We start from the raw sequence: 21,073 nt of genomic DNA, 5'->3' as shown, positions 1-21,073 counted from the left end.
TGGGGCTGGTGAAGACTGCATAGTCAGATAGCTTGATGATGAATGGCCAGAATCTTGAAATGGGATGCTAGAAGAGAAAGATGTACGAGGAGAGCGGTGTTCAAACCTTGTTCTAGTACTTGATGGTGCCAGAGACGAAGAAACCATAGTTGCAGTACTGTACTTGTCATGGTTTAAATTTTCTTGCAGTCTTGAAGTTATCTGAACTAAAGGTTCTCGTGCAACCCTTATATCATGTACAATGTGCCAAAAGCTTGTTTAACATTAAAAAGAGTATTTGATTGACTAAAGCTGTATAAGAGTAAGAGACATCCCTAACATGACTTGTCTAACTTCAAGGAGATTAACTTTGGCACGAGAAATCTGAACATACAAAGAAAACATGATCAATAAAGGATCTTCATAGCAAGGTATCAACAATCGAGCTTCAATCACTAGCCATTTAACACATTGTTATTTGCTCTAGCATTGAAGCCAAATTTATAATCTCATACTGCTGCCATGTTATTTCATTGGGGCAAAAGAATATTCAAAATAGAAAACTCATAAGGTATACAGGAACCAGTATGTGGCAAATGTTTTAAATATACAGAAACAAAGATCAGTAGATTATAAGCAGCACAGTCTAACACATGAATCTTAAGCAGAACCGCAGTAATAGTTATGTCAAAAACTAAATAAGCAGTTGTGTCAGTGAAGGGAGTCAAATATGCAAAGGGCTAATGCACATGATAACTATTGTGAAAGTCATATTTTAAACAAAATGCTGAATTAAGCAGTGAATGTAGCCTTCTCTGGCAGGTCAATTTACCATAAAGTTAAGCTTACTTGGATGGGAGATGCAGTGCCTGGCCTTGTAGTGAAAAGAAGCTGCCAACGACCTTCGATTAGAGAGGAACTGGTCTACATGTGGGTACAACATCATGTCTGTTAGAAAGATAAATGTATCTGTTTAAGGAACTGAACAACTTATTATCTCAATTAATTGAATCATGGTTGACTACAAAAGCTTAAGCAGGTGATGTAATTACTAATATGCAACCATAGCATGTGATCCGAAATTGCCGGGACAACCCTGTTGTACAATTAATGGCACATGATGGACGCAGTCAAAAAATTGAAACATTGGTAACTTGAAACATGGTCATGTGAGAAGGGGATGGTCATAGTCAAAAAGCAAAGGGGAAGATAAGCAGTATACACAATGTGTACAAGTTTTGGCAAAACCAACCAAAGAAGGAAAGAAATTATACTAATGTCCACAAATGACCAAAACAGGTCAATGGAGCTTGAAAGCACAACCACTGATAGTAGTAACGAGCGAGTTTCAAAGGCTCCTAGATGCGGAAGATAAAGTTTAAAAAAAAAAGAGGTACAAAGGAGTAAACGCACGAGTTAAATCTTAGACAATAAAGTGGAAGTTGATCCTGAGAAAGAAGCTAAACATTAATCCACAATAGAGTGAGAGTAGAAGCCAGAACCATCATCGAGCACTGTGAAGGTACCAGAGCAGAACCTGAGCATGTCTTCTGACAATGGACCACTGAGAACATGGCAGGCCACAAAATAACAGAATGAATCTGAACATGATCAACGTTTCAGATATACCTTGACTAAAACAAAGAATCAAATTCAAGCCAACCAATCTAGCTGCGCTTCGACACTTACTAACAACTGAAAATATCCGTGTACTGGGAAGATAATTTCAAAAATCCTAGATTATAGTTCATTGTAGCACACTTAAATTAATAAACTGATAAATAGGTCTAGATAAATCTTAATCTAACTGGATAATTACTATAAATCGTTAACATTACCACGAATGGGAAATGGTAAACGGAATGAAAACAAGAACCGGATGAGAAATGGGGCTAAAGAGTATCAAAGGATAAGAAACGTGACAGTAATGGACAAATGCCATGTCAAGACGGGAATGGGAGCAAGAAAAGAACAATAAGCGAATATCCTAATACAGATACTTACAGGGTCCGAGACACCACCCGCTGATTCAAGTTCTGTTATTGCTTGCTCAACCTCCTGTTTATGGAAGCAATTGTTTTCCAAATCAGCACTTGATTACACATTATCTCAATCAGAATAAAACAAGATACAATCGAAAGACAAATTATCATAAAAAGAATTTTAAATTAGCTTTTCTTTGGACTTATATACCCACAAAAATAGGTGCCACTTTCAAAGTGACAAATTAAAATAATTGTTTTGAAAATTAGCGTATCTTTGGACTTGAAAAACCAGAAAAACAAGTGCCACTTTCAGCAGAAAGCGTTAATTATTCTCATTTAACCCATGGCTGGCTGTGAATGAATGATTTCTGCACAACATTTTATTCGGGTTAAGGGGATTATTAATGTGGAAGAAACCGCCACTGTAACATGTTAGCTTGCAAATTCGCCCAGATAAAGATACCCACACGGCTGACACCAAAACCACAGCTAAAAAGGAATTGTAGCGGAGAGAAAAATCAATTCAATTTAACCTTCAATTGCTGGGGAGATGCAGAGCGTCCCCTGCCCTGAATGCCGAGCAGGCCTTCTATAAGCCGTCGTTCTGGGTCGTTGCCTGCAACCTCACGCTTTTCAAGGGAAACAGCAGAACCAGCAGCTTTGACAGGTATATAAATTGCTCTTTTCCTTCCTCTTTTATGCAAATATGTATTTAAATTGTAAGAGTTTGGGGAAAGTATCCTCCATTTAAGAGGTGTTTTTGGTTTTTGCTGCAGGACTGGCCTGCATAGACATTTTGAAGGACTACCTCCAGCAGCAGGCAATGCAACCATTGCTATGCACTGCATCGTGCTTCTGGTCCTCTTTCTATCTCCACTATTTGATGATGAGATTGTTTATAATATACTCATCACTTCCTATGGGGCACATACATAAATACTTGCAGGTCTTTATTCCTTTCTCCAAACCACAATACATTCCATTAAAAAGGCAATATGCGGCACAAACAGTTCAAACAGTTCAAAAACCCCAATTTATTTAGATCTTCATGTGCAAAAACAGTTCAAACTACAAAAGATTGCCGCTCAATCTGTACCAAGAATCACAACTTCACCCTAAAAGAAGAAAAAAGAAACCCTACAACGCTGTACCAATGGTTTCTTCAGCGAAAGCTAGCCAGACTTCGCTCAGCCTTCGAAGAAACAGGACAGCTTCTGTAAAAATCCTCACACTCCCACCCAAAAACAAAAACAAGAAATGTGCAAATGACGAAATTGGTTAATGAAGTCTCCAGAAGGCCCTGGAAAAATACTTGCAGGTCTTTATTCCTTTCTCCAAACCATAATACATTCCATTAATAAAAAACACAATATGCGGCACATACATACTCCAGCTTAGTCATGTACCTATGTAGCTGCGGGAATGTACATCTGTCTGCGTTGAAAAGGACTCGCGTCTGTACCGCAGTAACGTCAAACAGTGAGCCGAAGCGTGCCATTCACCTCGAACGATGCGAAGCCCGCAATAAGACCCCAAAACCTTTCCACCCCCAAAACTTCGGTTCGACTTAGGTTATAACGTTAATATAATGAAAAATCACGTCGGTCAACCAACAGTCGGCGATCGATCGATCGCATATAGTCCCCAGTAGGGACTAATAATATTATTATTATTATTATTAATTAAATAAAATCATTAATATTATAAGGGGTTAAATTGTATAGAATATATTAGAACTAAGGAATCAGAGTAAGAATATTCCTTAGAATAAGTTTAATATTCTTATTAAAATAAATAAATTAATTAAAATTTTAAAAATTAAATTAAGATTTAAGTATTTAGAATAAGAAAATTCATTAAAAAAAGCCTAATATTCTTATTAAATTGAATTAAAATTAAATTAAATAACAAAATAAAATTTGAAATTATATTAAGAATTTATGTAATTTTTTTTAATTAATAATATTTTAAAACTAAAAAAAGAGAGGAGGGGAACAGGTGGTGAGATAAAAAAGATAGGGTCGGAATCCAGCTCCTTAATTTCCAACCATAATCCCTATTGAGATTGATTGCATGTTTTTCAATCTCAATAACCTCTCTTAGCTTCTGATGGTGGAAGTGATCAACCCTAGCAATGACTCTAGAATCCTCAATGCAGACATGGTGCTTGGATTTCTCCACATGTTCAGCTAGAGCTAATGAGCGAGAACAATTGTGCCTAATTTCTGTTGCATGCTCTTGAATTCTTTGGTTAATGGAGTGACTAGTTTCTCCAATATAGGGGATCCCATAGGAATAAGGGATCAAGTAGATCCATTTCATGTCATTAGGGTCTACAGGGTCCTTAACAAATCTAAGAGAATTTCTAATGGTATTAAGGGGTTTGAATGAATCAGAAACTCTATTCTTTTTAAGAATACGGGAAATCTTGTCAGTGGTCCCTTGGATAAATGGAAGTTGCACCTTAGATATGATCATCACAAGCAAGCTTAACCCTTGATTCTTTACAGACTCTTTGAAAAAGCCTTGAGGCCTTGAGTTATACTATAGCCATTATTTCAAAAAAAAATTTAGAAGATGAGATTTTCCCTCCTCTAGGTGATTTTCATTAGAAATTCTCAGAGCACGGGTGGAAAGAGTTATAAGGACCCTGCATTTTTGTGCTAGAAAATGATGAGAATTGGCATGAAGATATTGTTCTGTGTGAGTTTTTTGGCAAAAAACATAGTGAGAAATGGAACCATCATTTATTTTAGATAGGAGGATGTAAAGAAAAAGAAGGCATCGGTTTACCTCAACCTCCATTGTGAATTTGATGGAGTCTGATTGGGAATTAAGATGGTTAAGAAACAAATGTAATTTCTCTTGACCATGGGGAAAATGATGCATGTATCATGAACAAACCTCTTCCATCTAATAACTTCAAAAGTAGGAACTCAAGTAGAGTGGAGAAGAGCTACTTTTTAATTATATGAAAAGTTCATTATAAAATTGAGGATTCCAATCAATCATTAAATTAGGACCAGTGAAAATCAAGCGTAGAATAGTAATGAAATAAGAATGTCTCCTCTATTTTACTTATAGATTTATATATAAACTAGTTAGAAAATTGAACCATAAAGAACAAAGGAAGTATGCATATAAGAAGTTATGCTTTGTTTTTGTTAATTTATGTGGATGATATTATATTATTAACAAATCATAAAAATACTTGTGATAAAAATATAATCATTTCATATAATAGTGACATTTTCTTTTTAGGTAATATCATTGTTATTATTAAAACTCTTGTGTAGAAAAATAGATAACCGTGAGCATGAATTGTTGGCATTGATGTTTGTTGCAATGTTACAAATGCGTTGTTGGTTGGCAATGATGTCAACCTGATAGCATGGGTTGCAAGGGGCTTGTGTATGGTTGTGTATTGCATTAGTTTTGGCCTGTCTACTAGCATGGAGCTGTGAGGATGGAGTAGTGATTTGTAGGTGTTGCATTAAAATTTTATTCAGAGGATGTTAAGAGGATGTCATGGTCCTCATGATGGTGGTTGTTGCAATGGTTTGGAGGCCTTCTCGTGATGATCAATTGTGTAGAGGATGAGTTGTATTGGATATGTGATGATCTTCTTGATCATGTTTTTGCATATGGGTGTTGGTGGTTGCTACATGAGTTAGAGTTGAGGAGCTTTGTTGATTATGTCTTTGTGTCTCAAATTAGGTCCTTCATGTTGATGATGTTATAAATTGGGCTTGGAGAGGATCTACAAGCATCAGTGAATGCTTGAGATGATTGTACAGGTGTTGGAGGATGTGTGCATGTTACGGAGTTTCATACTGTTACGGAGTAGTGAATTTCAGGTGTTGCATTAAAAGTTTATTCAGAGGATGTTCAGAAGATGTCATGGTCCTCATGATGGTGGTTGTTGGAATGGTTTGGAGGCCTTCCTGTGATGATCAATTGTGTAGAGGATGAGTTGTATTGGATATGTGATGATCTTCTTGATCATGTTTCTGCATATGGGTGTTGGTGGCTGCTACATGAGTTAGAGTTGAGGAGCCTTGTTGATTAGGTCTCTGTGTCTCAAATTAGGTATTTCATGTTGATGATGTTATACATTGGGCTTGGAGAGGATATACAAGTGTCAGTGAATGCTTGAGATGATTGTACAGGTGTTGGAGGATGTGCATGTTACGAAGTTTCATACTGATGGACAAATTTTTGTGGAGCAGTTTGATGGCCAAGGTGTTAGTATGGTTGTTGATTGGCATCCAAGTCAACCTAGTTTGACTTATTATGATGATAGTGATGTGGAAGTGACTTGGTGAAGTGTTGTAGAGGTGTCAGTGACTTCTAGAGGTCTTATAGAGGCTTGTCAAGCTTTGGAAGAAGTTTGGGCAATTTTTGAGCTAAGGAAAGATGTCTTTGACCATCCTCTACCCCAATCACATGGATGATGGGTCATGAAAGTGAGTGAAAGTCTCCAGCCATTGCGAGACAAGCTTGTGCAAGCAACTGAGGAGCTACAATTGAATTTTTCCAGTGTTTTGCGTGCGATCGAGCTTTTTCACGAAAATCTCTTCACATTCCTCACACAACTCAACTAATTATGGTATTGTGGTGAGTTTCTTGATCATAAATTTTTGGCATATGGTCAAAAAAGGTAATGAAGCCTCTCGAAGGTGATCAAAGTTGAAAATATCAAAAGGATAGTGGAGTAAGTGATTTGATTTGGTCAAGAATCCTATCTCAACCAAATCTGAAGCGTGTGAAAATAATTGTTGAGTGGTCCATAACCTGTAGCATTTACTAAGTTAATAAACACATAAAAATTATAAATATAGGAAGGATTTGAGTTTATTTGGTTGGTTGATTGAGTGTGTGAGAGCATGCCATTGTGAGGGCATTGGGAGTGAGTATAATTACAACACCTGCTCACATAGTTTTACAATGTTTTTATCATAATTGTGTATGCATATTTCAGAGATGATTTGAGGAGAATTTCATAATCTTATGAGTTGCAGAGTGGAGAATAAGTGAAGAATTTCCCTCCTCCGGGTCAGAGTTTTGATTCAGATTTTATGTGCAGAACGATGGTGTTGTTGGGCTGCTCATGTTGAGTGAATTGAGAACCTAGTTTGAAAATATATGAAACGTGGTTTACATGGAGGAAGTGAAGGAATAGAGGCTTCAGAGTAGACAATGATTTGGAGGGTTAAGTAGAAGGAACAAATTTCTCCATCCAATAGAGGTTAGATAGTCCAATGGCAGTTGGGCAAGGATCATTGGTCGTGGGAGCTTCCATCGGATGGTAGTCCGTAGATCTGTAAGAGAAACAAATTTCTTGTCTTATAGGTGCCAACGTGCTGTGAAGGAAGTTGAGTCTTTCGGCCTATGGGTGTAAGCTAATCCATGAAAATTTTGTTTAGCAGGTTGATAAAATATTTTAGCAACATAACAACAACATGGTGGTTTTCTCTCGAAAGGGTTTCACCATAAATACTTGTGTTCTTATGTGTGCATGGTTGTTTTGATGTTTCTCATGTTTATTATTTTATGAGTTATTGTTTCTTTCATATATTGATAACTAATATGGTGGATATGTGTGGCTATTTGATATTGCGGTAAGAAGTTTTAAAATTGATATAAAGGTCATCACTATTGATTCACCCCCCCTCTCAGTAGTGATCTAGCTTCCAACATGAATGCCCTCTATTCTATACATAATGAACGGAAAAAATAGTAACAACAATAATTTTATATGGTTTTTGTTTGAGCTATAGATTTAGTTAAAGAACATTGGGAGAAGGTTATCTATTCTATAAATAGTAAATGAAAAAATATTAGTGACAACAATAATCTTGTATAGTTGTTGTATGGGTTATAGAGTTAAAGAATCATAGAATAAATTTGATAACATTAACAAATTGTGTTTAGTAAAACAATTATGTATTAAAATACAAACTAATTATTCTAAGTTTAAAAAGAAAAAAACATTACCAAATTTAATCATAAAAATTTAAATAAATACAACTAAAATTTATTTTTTCCCTGGGGAAAAATTGTAATTTTCTATTAATTTGGAAAATTACATGTTGTAAATGCTAGTGGCATATGCTGTATGTTGTGGCCATAGCCTTGAAAATATATAGGTTAGTACATAAATTACCCACTAAGGGTATACAGTCACATTTCTGTAAATGTTTATACAAAAATATAAAAAAATTATATAGTGCATAGATAGTTCATATGTACTGCAAAAAATACTGTAAAATTAGGGCCTATCGGCCCTCTGTTATAGCTGATCGATGTGGGGCCTATGATAATACTGAAAAAACTATGCCTCCCTCTATTCTTGTATTAACCATAGACCTCTGGGTTGGTTCGAGGCCTCCTTGGAAAGTTGATCTGCAATCTGGTTGCGCTCCCTGTAAATGTGGAGACAAGAAATATGTTCAAAATGAGATTTTAATTGCAAGGCATCATCCAATATGTTTCTAAGAGTATGCACATAACATGTAGATGTGCAATTGAACCAATTTATGATGATTTTGGAATCCCCAGATATCTGAATTTGTCTATAGTCTTGTGCCAAGGCAAAATGTAGTAAGTGTCCAAGCGAGATGAGTTCTGCGAAGTTGTTTGTGACAGCACCCAAACCCATGCAAATACGAAAAAAATGGTTGACTGATAGGTGAAGTAATATACCCCCCCACATCCCTGATCTTGAGCAGATCCATTAAAATAGGCCCAAGGTTGATTATGGTTGATGGCTTCAGGTGTAATAGTACAAATAGGTGGAGGGTCATCATCATTGGGCACCTCATTAAAGTTATTGATGATCTGAGCAATAACTAATGGCCACCAAATTTGCATGTTATTGAAGATGATATGATTATGACTTAACCAAGTATGCCAACAGATAATCAGTGGGAGATTACGTTTTTTCATATTAGTGGAAGCCTCCCACCAATTGTTCCATGCCTCCATGATATTACGTCCATCCCATTGTTGTGTGATAGATAGAGAGGAGAGGACTTGTTCCCATATGTGTTGAATGGTTGTGCAGAATAGGAAGAGATTCGCATTTGATTCCTCAGCCTGTTGGCAGATGACACACCAGGTCGGACCAAAGTGGGATCACTTCGTCAAGTTTATGCCAGTGGGTGTTTTATTCATAATGACATTCCACATGAAGAGGCAAGTTTGTGAGGGCACCTTAAGTTTCCAAAGAGATCTCCACCACCCCTCCAGAACAGGTGACTTGTGCGCAACATGAGTGATGGGGTATCCTTCCTTGGGGGAGTATACTCCATGTGCTGCAGGTGCCAACATGAGCTCATCTTCATCATTTGATATGCGAACATGTGATTCAGACAATGAATTGATGTAACCCTCCCATTCTTGTAGCCATTGGTCATGGATATCAAGTGTGGCTGTTGATTTCCAAGACTGCATGAAAATAGTGGAGTTCTCCAAATCCACAATTTGTGCTATCGTGGTTATGCCCCTGTCATTTAGGAATTCAATAAGGTCTGGTGGGAGGCGCAACATATTTCCACAACCAGTCCATGGATTTGAGCCAATGCGAACTGATGTACCAACTTTAATGCACCAAGTGAGGCCATTCCTAATCGTACAAAGAGTTTGAAGTACAACCCACTAGATAGCTAAAATACCATGTCTGTGCCAAGAAGGGAGTCGAATCCATTCCATAATGTGAAGAGGACAAATGTATTTATTTAGTATCACACCAGTCCACAGGCTTCTCGACTTAAGTAGGAGACATCCCAATTTGGCAGCTAGAGAATGTGTGAAGGTTGGAATATCTTTGAGACCCCATCCCCCACATTTCTTGGGCAATGCAATATGAATCCATCTCACCCAGGTGAATGGATTCCCCTCCTTGTGCCCATTCCATAGGAATTTGCAACAGATTTTTTTTATTCTCAAAAGAATACCTTGAGGAATCCATGCTAATGACATCTAGTAAACCGGAGTGGCTTCCAATACAGATTTAATAAGCACCAACCTCCCTGCTCTAGATAAGAAATGATGATTCCAATTTAGAAGTCTTTTCTCCACCTTAGCCACCAGCCAGATCCAGTTTGCTATTTTGTACCCATGGGATTTGATGTGGAACCCTAGGTATTTAAGTCCATCTTCCAATTGGTGACTTTGAAAAGGAAACTTCAGATATGCAAATCGGGTTTCCTGTAGAGAGCATGCCGAGAAAGTAATGGTAGACTTTGGCCTATTTATTTCCATCCCAGTGGCAACACTGAAAAGTAACATGATATCATAGAAAGTAGTGAAGTCCCAGATGCCACCGCTGAGGAAGATAAGCACATCATCTACAAATAGAAGATGAGATATTGTACACTGATCAGTGATCTTAAGTCCTTGTAGACGCCCTTCTCTTCTTTCGTGCATAATCATTCTGCTTAGGCCTTCCATAACAAGCAAAAAAAGTAAAGGAGAGAGTGGGCATCTTTGTCTAAGTCCCCTCTCAGCATGGAAGAAATTGGAGGCAGACCCATTGATAAGAACACGGAAAGAGACAGAGTAAATACATCACATGATCCATTGAATGAAGGTGATAGGGAAACCTAGATGAGTGAGAAGCATTCTTAGATAGAGCCAGCTAACCCGGTCAAAGGCCTTGGAGAGGTCAATTTTGAGAATGGCTCCTTTTAGATGCTTCAATTTGATGGATTGGATTCCTTCCTGAGTAGTACCAATGGCTTCATGAATTTGTCGGTTTTGTAGGAAGGAAAATTGTTCAGATGAGATATTGGCAGAGAGAATAGGCTTGATAGGATTCACAATGATTTTGGCTATAATCTTGTATAAAAAATTGCAGAGGGAGATGGGTTAGAAGTCATTGAAAGATTGAGGAGAATCAACCTTGGGTATAAGGGCAATGAAGGTGGATTTGATTGCCTGATACATGCGACCCAAAAGTCGGCATTCCTCCACAACCTTGAGAAGGTCCATACTTATAATCTCAAAAAAGGCCAGATAGAATTCTACTGACCATCCATCTGGTCTGAGACTTTTATCATTTTTGAACCATTTAAGAGTACTTTCCAATTCCCCGATAGATACTGGCTTAGTGAGGTCTTCTGATGCATCAAGGTCTACAAACTGAGGGAAGAGTCCAACAATGTGGATAATTTTGCAAGTGAGATCCCAGGTGGTGCCTTGAAATCCTGTTGGAAGTGAGAGCTTCCCTTATGAGCCAGCTGGTGGAAGGTATGTGCAAACTATCCATGTTCATTAGGCATCTTCCAAATAGTATTACAAGCCCGTCTCCCTTTAGAAAAATTGTGGAAGAATTTAGTATTGTCATCCCTTGCCTTCAGCCAGATGGCTTTGCTTCTAAGTCTCTAGGTCTCCTCTCATTCCTGAAGTATTTTGGACCTTTAGGCCTCAAGATCAGTGAGTGTAGATTTAGCTTCTACTGAGATGAAACCCCATCCCTGCTCATCTAGAAGATCAAAAAGCTGATTCTCAATAGAGGACAGTGTCAGATCATCCCGAGCATGTTTGGTTTTTGCCCATTGTATGGAGAGGCTTTTAAGTTCAATTAGGTTTCGACAAAAACCTTCTGCCAAAGTCCGCCCCTGGGAGGGAGGGTGAGCTCTCCAATAATGAGTGACCAATTTATGATAATCAGGATCCATCATCCAGGGTGAGTTGAATTTGAATGGTGCTCTGGGTTTATGAAAGGGGCTTGCTAATTCCAGATAGATGGGAGAATGGTCATAGATACCCCCAGATCTAACCCATTGACGGTAATTTTTCAGGGTGCCAAGAAAGTCCTCCTTGATGAGAAAACGATCCAATCTCTGACCCAGTGCAGCATCGCCAATCATTCTATTATCCCATGTCGGTTACTTTTTGTTCATGGGAACATCAATCATATGATGTAGCTCCAGAAGATGTTCCATATAGTCAGATAGGGGATCCAACTGAGCATTATGGCCCCAGGATTCCGCATGACCAATCGTGAAGTTGAGATCTCCTCCCAAGATAATATTATTGGAATTAGTCAGGGAAAGATGCATTAAACGGTTCCAAAAATCGACCCTGTTAAGATAGGGTGCATAGACATTAATGATTCAGAAGTTCCTTCCCATCTCCAAAGAGTATATATCCATGCCAATGAATCCATCACTCCCCCAAGCTGTGATGAGATTGATAGAGTGAGTATTTATACCAAGATCTATACCCCCAGATCGACCATTGACATGAAGGGCATGAAAACCCCATCTAGGCTTCATCGAATGTAGAATATGAATGACCTGCTCTGCCTTCCCTAGGGTTTATTGTAAAAAGATGATGTCAGTGGACTCTGAATCCAGAAGTCTCTTGAGGGCTAGTTTTTTAGCAGGGCTAGCCAACCCTCTATAGTTGAAGGACAACCACTTCATGGATGAAATCAGGGAAGGGTGTTATTTTCTCTAAGAACCCTGTCAATGGTGTATTGTCTGCCCAGGGCCACATCTACCCCAACAAGGAGAATAGCTCTCGAAATCATGGATGGATGCCCCCGAGGGGTCTTGGTCACTTTAGGAGGGGGAATGAGGCCAATTTCATAAGGTTCAGGTGGAAGAGATACCCGGGAACAAACATTTTATGGATGTAAAAGACGAGATGAAGTGGAGGGCTCTGGGGATGAGATGGTGGCTAGACCAGTAACTGAGGGAGGGGTAGTGGAGAAAATAGAGTAAGGAAGGTCCAATGGGCAAGTGAGAGGGGTAGAAGACATGCAAGAAATGGATTAAAATGCAACATGTAATTTTGTGTAGTGAAAGATAATGAAACAGAGGATTAAAGAGGAGAAAGAGTACCCGAGGAGAGAGCAGTCGCTATAGCAGTTCGAGATCTCGTCATAGGTAGAGATGGAGGCCGCAAAGAGACATAATTGATCAACTGTGTAGTACCCCCATTCGTAGCCATCAGACTGGTACCGCGAGGAGTCTTTTCACCCACCAGAGATGCCTCAAGATGTGGAGCCTCTGTGCCTTTAGCAGGAGATGATGATGCCGAAGATACTAAGGGTTAGTTTTTATACAGTTGCCCGATCTTATGACACCTTTTTCATATGAAGGGCACCCCTTCATAATCTAAGATTTGCATATGGGTGAAATGATTCCAATGAAGTGTGATCTTCTCTTCCAATCCCTTCCTTGTATCAAGATGCGAGCCAATGATTTATTGCCTAATGAGGAATAAGACTTATCATGATCCAAATAGGTGCCCAGGGCATTTCCAATGCGAGTAAATATATCCTCCGACAAAAAATGCAGCGGAAGCCCAGGTAGGCGGACCCAAATCAGTCTAGCACCCAATTTCTCTTGTTCTGGGTCAAAGAGAGGGCTCCATATCTTAAGTAACATAGTGGCCATTTCGATATGCCAAAAGAGGGAAAGTATCCATTGAGTGTATTCTTCCTTGTGGAAACTAAGGGCAAACCAACCTCGAGCCAATGTAGTGATAGTTGGAAGTTCCTTAAGTAGATTTCCCCATAACTTCAAAGCCTAGAGGTGAAGACACTCTGCCGAATACGTTATGCCCCTAACACGACCCACAAGTATCCTGCTCGATGTGTCCACCACTTCACCCATAGTGACTCCTTCCCCAAAATGAAGAGAGAGGTCCTTACGCGATGCCTTAACACACTTGTTCTTCTTTTCCTTGCCTGACCGAGGTGCCATCAGATGGTCCTGAAAGGGATCCTGAGTACCTTGAGAGTCTGCCTGCGGTGAGAGAGAGTTGTTCCGAGGGTTGATGATCGGAATGTCAAATAAACCTGAGGGGATAGTAGTTTGTCCCATAACGGAAGTAGGGTTAGAGATGATGTCCACATTAGGAGGTTGAACGGGAAAGCTTCCAACTTGTGTAAACCCTAATGAAGAGGGATGGGTAGACAAGGAGGGTTGCAGTGTTGCATCAGGTGATAGGGGATCGAAGGATGGGGATGGTGCTATGCAGGAAACCAAAATATTGAGGGTGGAAGGTGAGAGTGGAGGGAAATTGAGCCCCGACGAGGCAACAAAAGAGAGATGAAAGCAGTTCGTAGGGCACGGATGGTCTAGGAACCACACTAACAGATGGTGGTATTATCCACGGTGGAGAAGGCGTACATGGTGGTCCAGAGTCTGACACTTCCGACGCTGCATGAGGGAGTGACCAAATAGGGTCGTAGGGATTCAGGTCAACCAACTAATCGACAACATCAATCTCCATTCCGAAAAGCTGCAGATCGAAATGGGGTTGAGGGTAACGACCAGTGATGAGGTAGGGAAACAAACTACAATTTGTCATGGTGATAGCTCCACACTGCATATTGATGGCAAGTGCAGCGGAAACGACAACAAAGCGATGACCGTAACCCTAGCCTAAACCCTGAGGTGCTTCAGAGCGGAGTGCCATTCGTTTGTTTCCCATGATAATATTCATACTATTATTGGGAGAGTCACTTACATTTTGAGCATAAAGCCCAATGACCTTTCTTAGTGATTTTTGGATAATCACCCCTATTCTATGCTACATAGGTCCCCTCATAATGATCATAAATGGAAATAAAGTAGCTCGGGAGATGGTATCTTATCTCTGAGAAGAGATGTGGTGGATACATGTCTTTTAACTCAATACAAATAAAAATGATTTGCCCAAATAAAAGATAAACAAATGTCATCTTTCTCACATAGAGCTAGAAAACCCATAAATAAATTTCAACTAATAAAACATCTAAAAGAAAATTTAGATGTAACAAAAAACTGCGAATGAATTACATGTAACAATACATGATATTATTCAAGAAAAAATAAAATGAAAACACTCAATGCAAATATAAGCATTTTTTTGTTCTCGATCCCATGGAACTTTATTTTATATATCCATAGAGCATATAATGTTTTTCCCACTCCATAATCTTATTTGTGAATATAGTCTGGTTGGATATCGACAATGCATTTTGCACACAACGTAGAGATGCATTAAAATATCTATGAGCCATTGTGTTTTTGTGTGTAAATTTAATTTGTATGTGTAGCTAAAATATTCCAATTTAAACACTCTTCTTCATCTTCACTCTTCTAACACTTCTTTGTCATTACCTATTTGAAATGTTTAAAAAAAGTGTCAAGGTGATGCAACTGAAACAATAAAAATGACTCAGAAACAACCAAATAAACATTTATTACTATGAAATGTTCATATTAAAAGGAAGGTATACGAAAGCTTGGATGATCGCCAATTTTTGTTTTGTAAAGACTTCTTCCTTTACTTTGGAATTTTCCTCAGTGGCTAAAAACAAATAAAAGTTAAAACATTAGTTAAATTGATCTCAACTTCCAGGTTAACCTAGTTAAAAATAAAAAAATATTGGTTTAAAGTGATACACTATGTTGTCTTTGCCTAATAATTTGCAGTGAATTTTTGTTAGAATTCATTATCTTGTCCCATAAGATATATATATCCCTACACAATAAAAGTTGGAACTGTTTCTTTGTAAATATGTAAAGGCATAGTTACTAAGTTCTAATTAAAATTATAAAATTTTGGATAAAAATTTTCCATTCAGGAAAAAAATCATAATATATATGCCTTGGTCAATGGCGGTGCCTGCAACAACAATATGCATTCCTTACCTATTTTGTTATCATTCTCATTTCGCCTCATCGTCCAAACATGACCAACCTTGCCCATATCGATTCAGTCGAATCTACTTCTCTACACTTTAATTTTTTTTCATGGTCGATCCTTTACTACCCACCACCAAAGTCAGTCTTATGGATTTATCTCTATAAAGGCAAAGATTTCACTTCCCATTCACAATTGTTTGGCGATTCTTATAATTTTTCATTGTATTCCTATTCAAAGTATCAACAACCAGATAAGATTGGAGCATGTTAATTTAGTTGTATTTTGATGTAGTTCTTTTGTGTTTTTTTGGTTGTGCAATCTAGTGTATCATAGGGAAGAGAACTATGCATTGTGGAAGGATATCAACCAACTTAACAAAACCAGACAAATAAATATATTAATGATTTTTTTTCTAAATTTCATAATTCACTTTCTCCTCTTTCTTTCAATATCTTTATCAAATTTTTTACTTTTCCATTCCTTGTTTATCAATAATATGATGGTTTTTCACAAACATTATTTAATCATTTTGTTTATTCTAGATAAAAAGTAGGTTATTCACAAAATATATTGGATGTTTTGAAAAACTATCACATAATTCACGTTATAAAATAATTAAACTATTTGAATTCACAAGAGAATGAATTAAAAAAAATAATTATAGTAACCACTACGTTGAAGAAAACATCTCGGTAGGTATGTTTATTTCCATCTTGTTCCTATTCATTTTTTATGCAATTACTTTCTTAAATTATCATGGGTAGTAAGTGATGATAAATAGGTTATTTATGTTCATATGAGCTATTTTCATGGATTTTGATTTTAGGTGGTTTTCCTATGAAGCTTAACAATGAAAAATGTTAGGAAACCATCTCACAAAAGATAGAAAAGATAGATCAACGCCTTAGAATTCAACCCCTTCAAGGGGTCAACCTCCTTTACATTACACAAATGAACAATTCTTGGATGATGCAAATGACTAAACCTCCCTTCTATATATAGGAGTCTAAGGGGTCACAATGTAATCAAACCGACATAACAGTAATAACATAAGGGCACAAAAATAACAGTAGTGGGCTTCTATGGGGCATACTAATAACAATATGGGGACAATAGGGGCACAATAATAACAATAAGGGATACAATGACAATAGTAATGGGGGAATCACTAGTATTATAGGGTCCTAACATGCCCCTCTCCTTCCGAAAAGCGTTTTCCTCAACACTTGAGTAGTTCTAGATGCTTCTATATAAAATTCTCATCTTCCCATGTGAAATCTTCAGCAGATAAGTTCTTCCACTTGATGAGATACTCCGAAATTGAATAATTTCGTACCTGTCGAGTTCTTGTTTCTGTGACTACTTCCAGTTCCAATACGATTTTTCCTTCCTCGTCAAGTTCTGGAAATATTGTTTGAACTAGGAGCTTGTCACCTATAACCTTCTTTAAACATGAAACATGGAAAACTGGGTGCACCCGGGAAGCTGCAGGAAGCTCCAATTTGTATGCCATAGTACCAATCTTTTGCAACACCTTGTATGAACCATAATACTTTGGTGATAATTTATTATCCTTCTTAGCTTGCTTGAGGGACATTTGTTTATATGGTTGTATTCGTAGGAATACCCAGTCACATACATCAAAAATTCTTTCACTGTGATGTTGATCTGCCTGTTGTTTCATTCTATTCTGCGCCAACGTCAGGTTATCCTTTAAGAGTTGTAGAACTTGTTGTTGATGCTCAATGTGATGTTCCACTACTTGAACCTTAGAATTTTCTCTTCAATATGATGTGATGGATGGTGGATGATATCCATAAAGTGCCATAAATGGGGTCATTTTTGCTGCAATATGGAAGGAAGTGTTATACCACCATTCAACCAGAGGCAACCATTTGACCCATTGTGTCTGTTTATCAGATACAAAGCAATGTATATATCCTTCCAAACATTTGTTTACTATCTCAGTTTTCCCATCAGATTGAGTATGATAAGATGAGCTATGAGCTAACTGAGTACCGAGACAAGAAAATAATTCTGTCCAAAAATTTCGAGTGAAAATGGGATCTCTGTCGCTTACAATAATCTTTGGGTTTCCATGTAGCTTTTGAATTGTTGCCATAAATGTAGTAGAAACTGTACTAGCTTTAAATGGATGTGATAATGCACAAAAATGTGCATACTTGGTAAGTCTGTCAACTACCACCATGATGACACTCTTTCCTTCGGATTTGGGTAAACCTGTGATAAAATCCATTTAAACCTCCTCCCAACGTTGGCTTGGAATGGATAAAGGTTGTAATAGACCCGGGGTCTTAATTGTTTCAACTTTATTTTGTTGGAAAACCAAACATTCGGCCACAAAATTTTGAATATTTGATTTAAGGCCATCCCAAAAAAAATCTTTCTTAACCCTGTGGTAAGTTTTTAAAAATCCTGAGTGCCCTCTTAAGGGAGAAGTGTGCAATTCCATAAGAATATTTTGTTTGAGTTTGGAATTCTTACATAGGTATAAGCGATCTTTGTACCATAACGAATCATTTTTCCAACTAAATGTATCAGATGTACTGGGATCTTGTTTGAACTTTCAAATGAGTGCCCACACTTCTTCGTCATTCTTCCATTCCTCCCTTGCTTCATTTATCCAATCTGGTTGGATAATAAAAATGGCACACAACAATGCTTCCACATTCTCATCCTTTCTTGAAAGTGTATCTACCACAACATTTTGCTTCCCTTTTTTGTAGATGATTTCAAAGTCATAACCCAACATCTTTGTGACCCATTTTTGTTGCTCTTCAGAGGATAATATTTGTTCTAAAAAATATTTAAGACTATCATGATTAATTTTTACCTTGAAGTGTCTTCCCATTAGGTAGGGTCACGATTTCTTAAGTGCATGTAGTATTGCCAACATTTCCTTCTCATAAATAGCTTTGTGTAAATACTTTCCCTTGATTGGACGACTTTAGAAAGCAATGGGTCTTTCATCTTGCATTAAAACAACACCAATTCCATTTCCTAAAGCATCACATTCCACAATAAAGGTTTTTGTGAAGTCCAGCGTAGCTAAGACTGGTGCTTGGCACATTGCCTCTTTAAGATGTTTGAAGGCCTTTGTTGCTTCTGGAGTCCATGAAAATGCATCTTTCTTCAATAATGTTGTTAGAGGTGTTGCTATTCTCCCATAATCCTTAACAAACTTGTGATAATACCCTGTCAACCCGAGAAATCCTTGTAGATGCTTTATGGATGTGGGGATTTTCCATTCCTTAATGGCTTTAATTTTTCTAGGGTCTACCTTAACACCTTCATGAGATACAATATGACCCAGATATTCCACCTCTTGTACTCCAAAGAAAAATTTGGAGCTTTTTGCATATAATTGTTTCTCCTTCAATAGTTTGAGCACCCTGTCAACATGTTCAACATGATCCTTCCAAGACTTGTTGTAGATTAGTATATCATCAAAAAATACTAACACAAATTTTCTAAAGAAGGGTTTGAAAATGGAATTCATCAAACCTTGAAATATAGAAGGTGCATTGGTAAGGCCAAAAGGCATGACCAAAAATTCATAATGACTCTCATGAGTTCTAAATGCTGTTTTCGGAATGTCTTCAGTCTTCATTCTGATTTGATGATATCCTGAACGAAGATCCAACTTGGTGAAGTAAATTGATCCATGCATTTCATCCAATAATTCATCAATGACAGTTATGGGAATTTTTCTTTAATAATGAGCTTGTTGAGATCCCTATAATTCGGACACATGCGCCATGATCCATCCTTCTTGTGCACCAATACTACTGGAGTAGAGAAAGAACTTTGACTAGGTTGAATTATACCAGCCTCTAGCATTTCTGCAACCATACGTTCACTTTCACTCTTTTTGGCATAGGGACATCTGTATGGCCTAATGTTGGGAATCTCAAATACCTTAGAATGATTGTCCAAGACTTTTTAGATATCTGGAGAAATAGTTGATTTCGATGTGGGAACCTCTAGCAAACATAATTTTGCAATTACACCTCGTTGTTCCTTCTTTAGAAGCTTTGTCATACCGTTAGCGCTAATTATCTTTCTCGGTTTCCCTGCAATACCCCTTAATTCAACTTCCTTTCCTTCCACACAAAATTTCATGAAAAGTTCTTGAAAATTAAAAGCTATTATACCCAAGGATTGTAGCTATTGGACTCCTAATACAACATCAGCACCACCCATTGGAATGGAAAGCATTGGGCTATTCAATACATATTCTCCCATGGATAGCTTGATATTATGGCACTTTCCAGAGCAATTTATGGTTCCTCCACTTGCAACCATCACTTGACACTCTAGTGCTGGATATATGAAGCAATTCAATTCCTTTGATATCTTACAATGAATAAAATTATGGGTACTTCCCGAATCAATCAACACTATTACCTTTTTCTTCTTGATATGTCCTTCTATATTGATAGTTTGAGGAGTGGTAATTCCAGCCAATGCATTACAAGATATGGTCAGATTCATTTCTTCTTTATCTAGGGTTTTTTCCTGGAGTATATCCTCTTCTTTTGACATTTATTTTTCCTTTTCTTCCTCCTCTTCACAATCTATGTAGAATAATTTCTTCCAAGCACACTTATGACCTTTAGTGTATTTGCTATCGCAACTGTAACAAAGCCCTTTTGCTCTTCTTTTTGCCAATTGTTATGGTGTCAACCTAGTAGATTGTGGAAGGCTAGGGGCAACAACACTGCCATCTTTATAGTTGTGAGTGGTAAGCTTCCTCGTTGCCATAATTTTGCTTTCCATTTGTCTTGCTAACTTGAATGCCTTCTCCAATGAATCAGGTTCCCAAAGGCAAACCTCATGTTGGATATTATCCTTTAAAGTCCCTATGAACACATCAATCCTATGCTCCTTTGAAATATCTTTTACCCTTATGTTCAATTTTTGGAAGTCTTCAATGTGCTCCATCATTGAACCCTTTTGTTTGAGATTTATCAATTGGCTAAAAAATGTGTTGCTTTTTGTATCCTCATAATGTGTTATCATTTATTTTGTAAAAATTACCCAAGTGACAATTTGTTTACAAGAGCAAAGCCATCGATACCATACAAACTGATTTGGTTCCAAATATAAAGTTTCAATAAGTACCTTTTCTGTTTTTTGCACATTATGGAGATCGAAAAATTTCTCCATATGTAGTATCCATGTTTCGGGATCCTTGCCATCAAACTTCCTCATATCGATTTTTGGAACATGGTGGGTCTTCAATCCAACATTAGAGTCTATGAAATCATGATTAACATTTCGTTTTTTCTCATCATGAGTTTCCTTTACTACCCTTTCACCATTAGTGACCATTTCTTGTAGCAACTTATTCAAATTTATCTTCAATTCTTCCATCTTATTGTCCATGCCATTCATGCCATTCATCTTAGCTTCTATTGTTTTCTTTAAACCAT

General features: G+C 37.5%; 1 protein-coding gene across 1 annotated transcript; it reads right to left on the bottom strand.

Moving 5' to 3' along the window:
* Nucleotides 1–285: 285 nt before the first annotated feature.
* LOC149215382 (putative plastid-lipid-associated protein 12, chloroplastic) lies at nt 286–2,874 on the bottom strand. The gene is made up of 5 exons (XM_089389705.1): nt 2,498–2,874; nt 1,984–2,037; nt 829–903; nt 591–719; nt 286–363 (listed from the first exon to the last, which is right to left on the bottom strand). The coding sequence occupies exons 1-5, from the start codon at nt 2,810–2,812 to the stop codon at nt 286–288; spliced, it is 651 nt and encodes a 216-aa protein (XP_089245831.1). The 5' UTR covers nt 2,813–2,874.
* Between the last annotated feature and the right edge of the window lie 18,199 nt (nt 2,875–21,073).

The sequence above is a fragment of the Pinus tabuliformis genome, chromosome 1_1 (assembly GCF_031772625.1).
Source record: "Pinus tabuliformis cultivar Carrire ecotype Pingquan chromosome 1_1, CPIR1, whole genome shotgun sequence".
Classification (NCBI taxonomy): Eukaryota; Viridiplantae; Streptophyta; class Pinopsida; order Pinales; family Pinaceae; genus Pinus; species Pinus tabuliformis.
This window is presented reverse-complemented; position numbering and strand designations above follow the sequence as displayed.

Excerpts from the sequence above, each read along its gene's own strand:
- LOC149215382 (XM_089389705.1), bottom strand. The coding sequence starts at position 2,812 with ATGCAGTGCATAGCAATGGTTGCATTGCCTGCTGCTGGAGGTAGTCCT. Across the intron at positions 904-1,983 it reads CGGGTGGTGTCTCGGACCCT|ACCAGTTCCTCTCTAATCGA; the intron begins GTAAGTATCTGT and ends ACCCACATGTAG. Across the intron at positions 364-590 it reads ATCTACTGATCTTTGTTTCT|ATTTCTCGTGCCAAAGTTAA; the intron begins GTATATTTAAAA and ends TTGTATGTTCAG.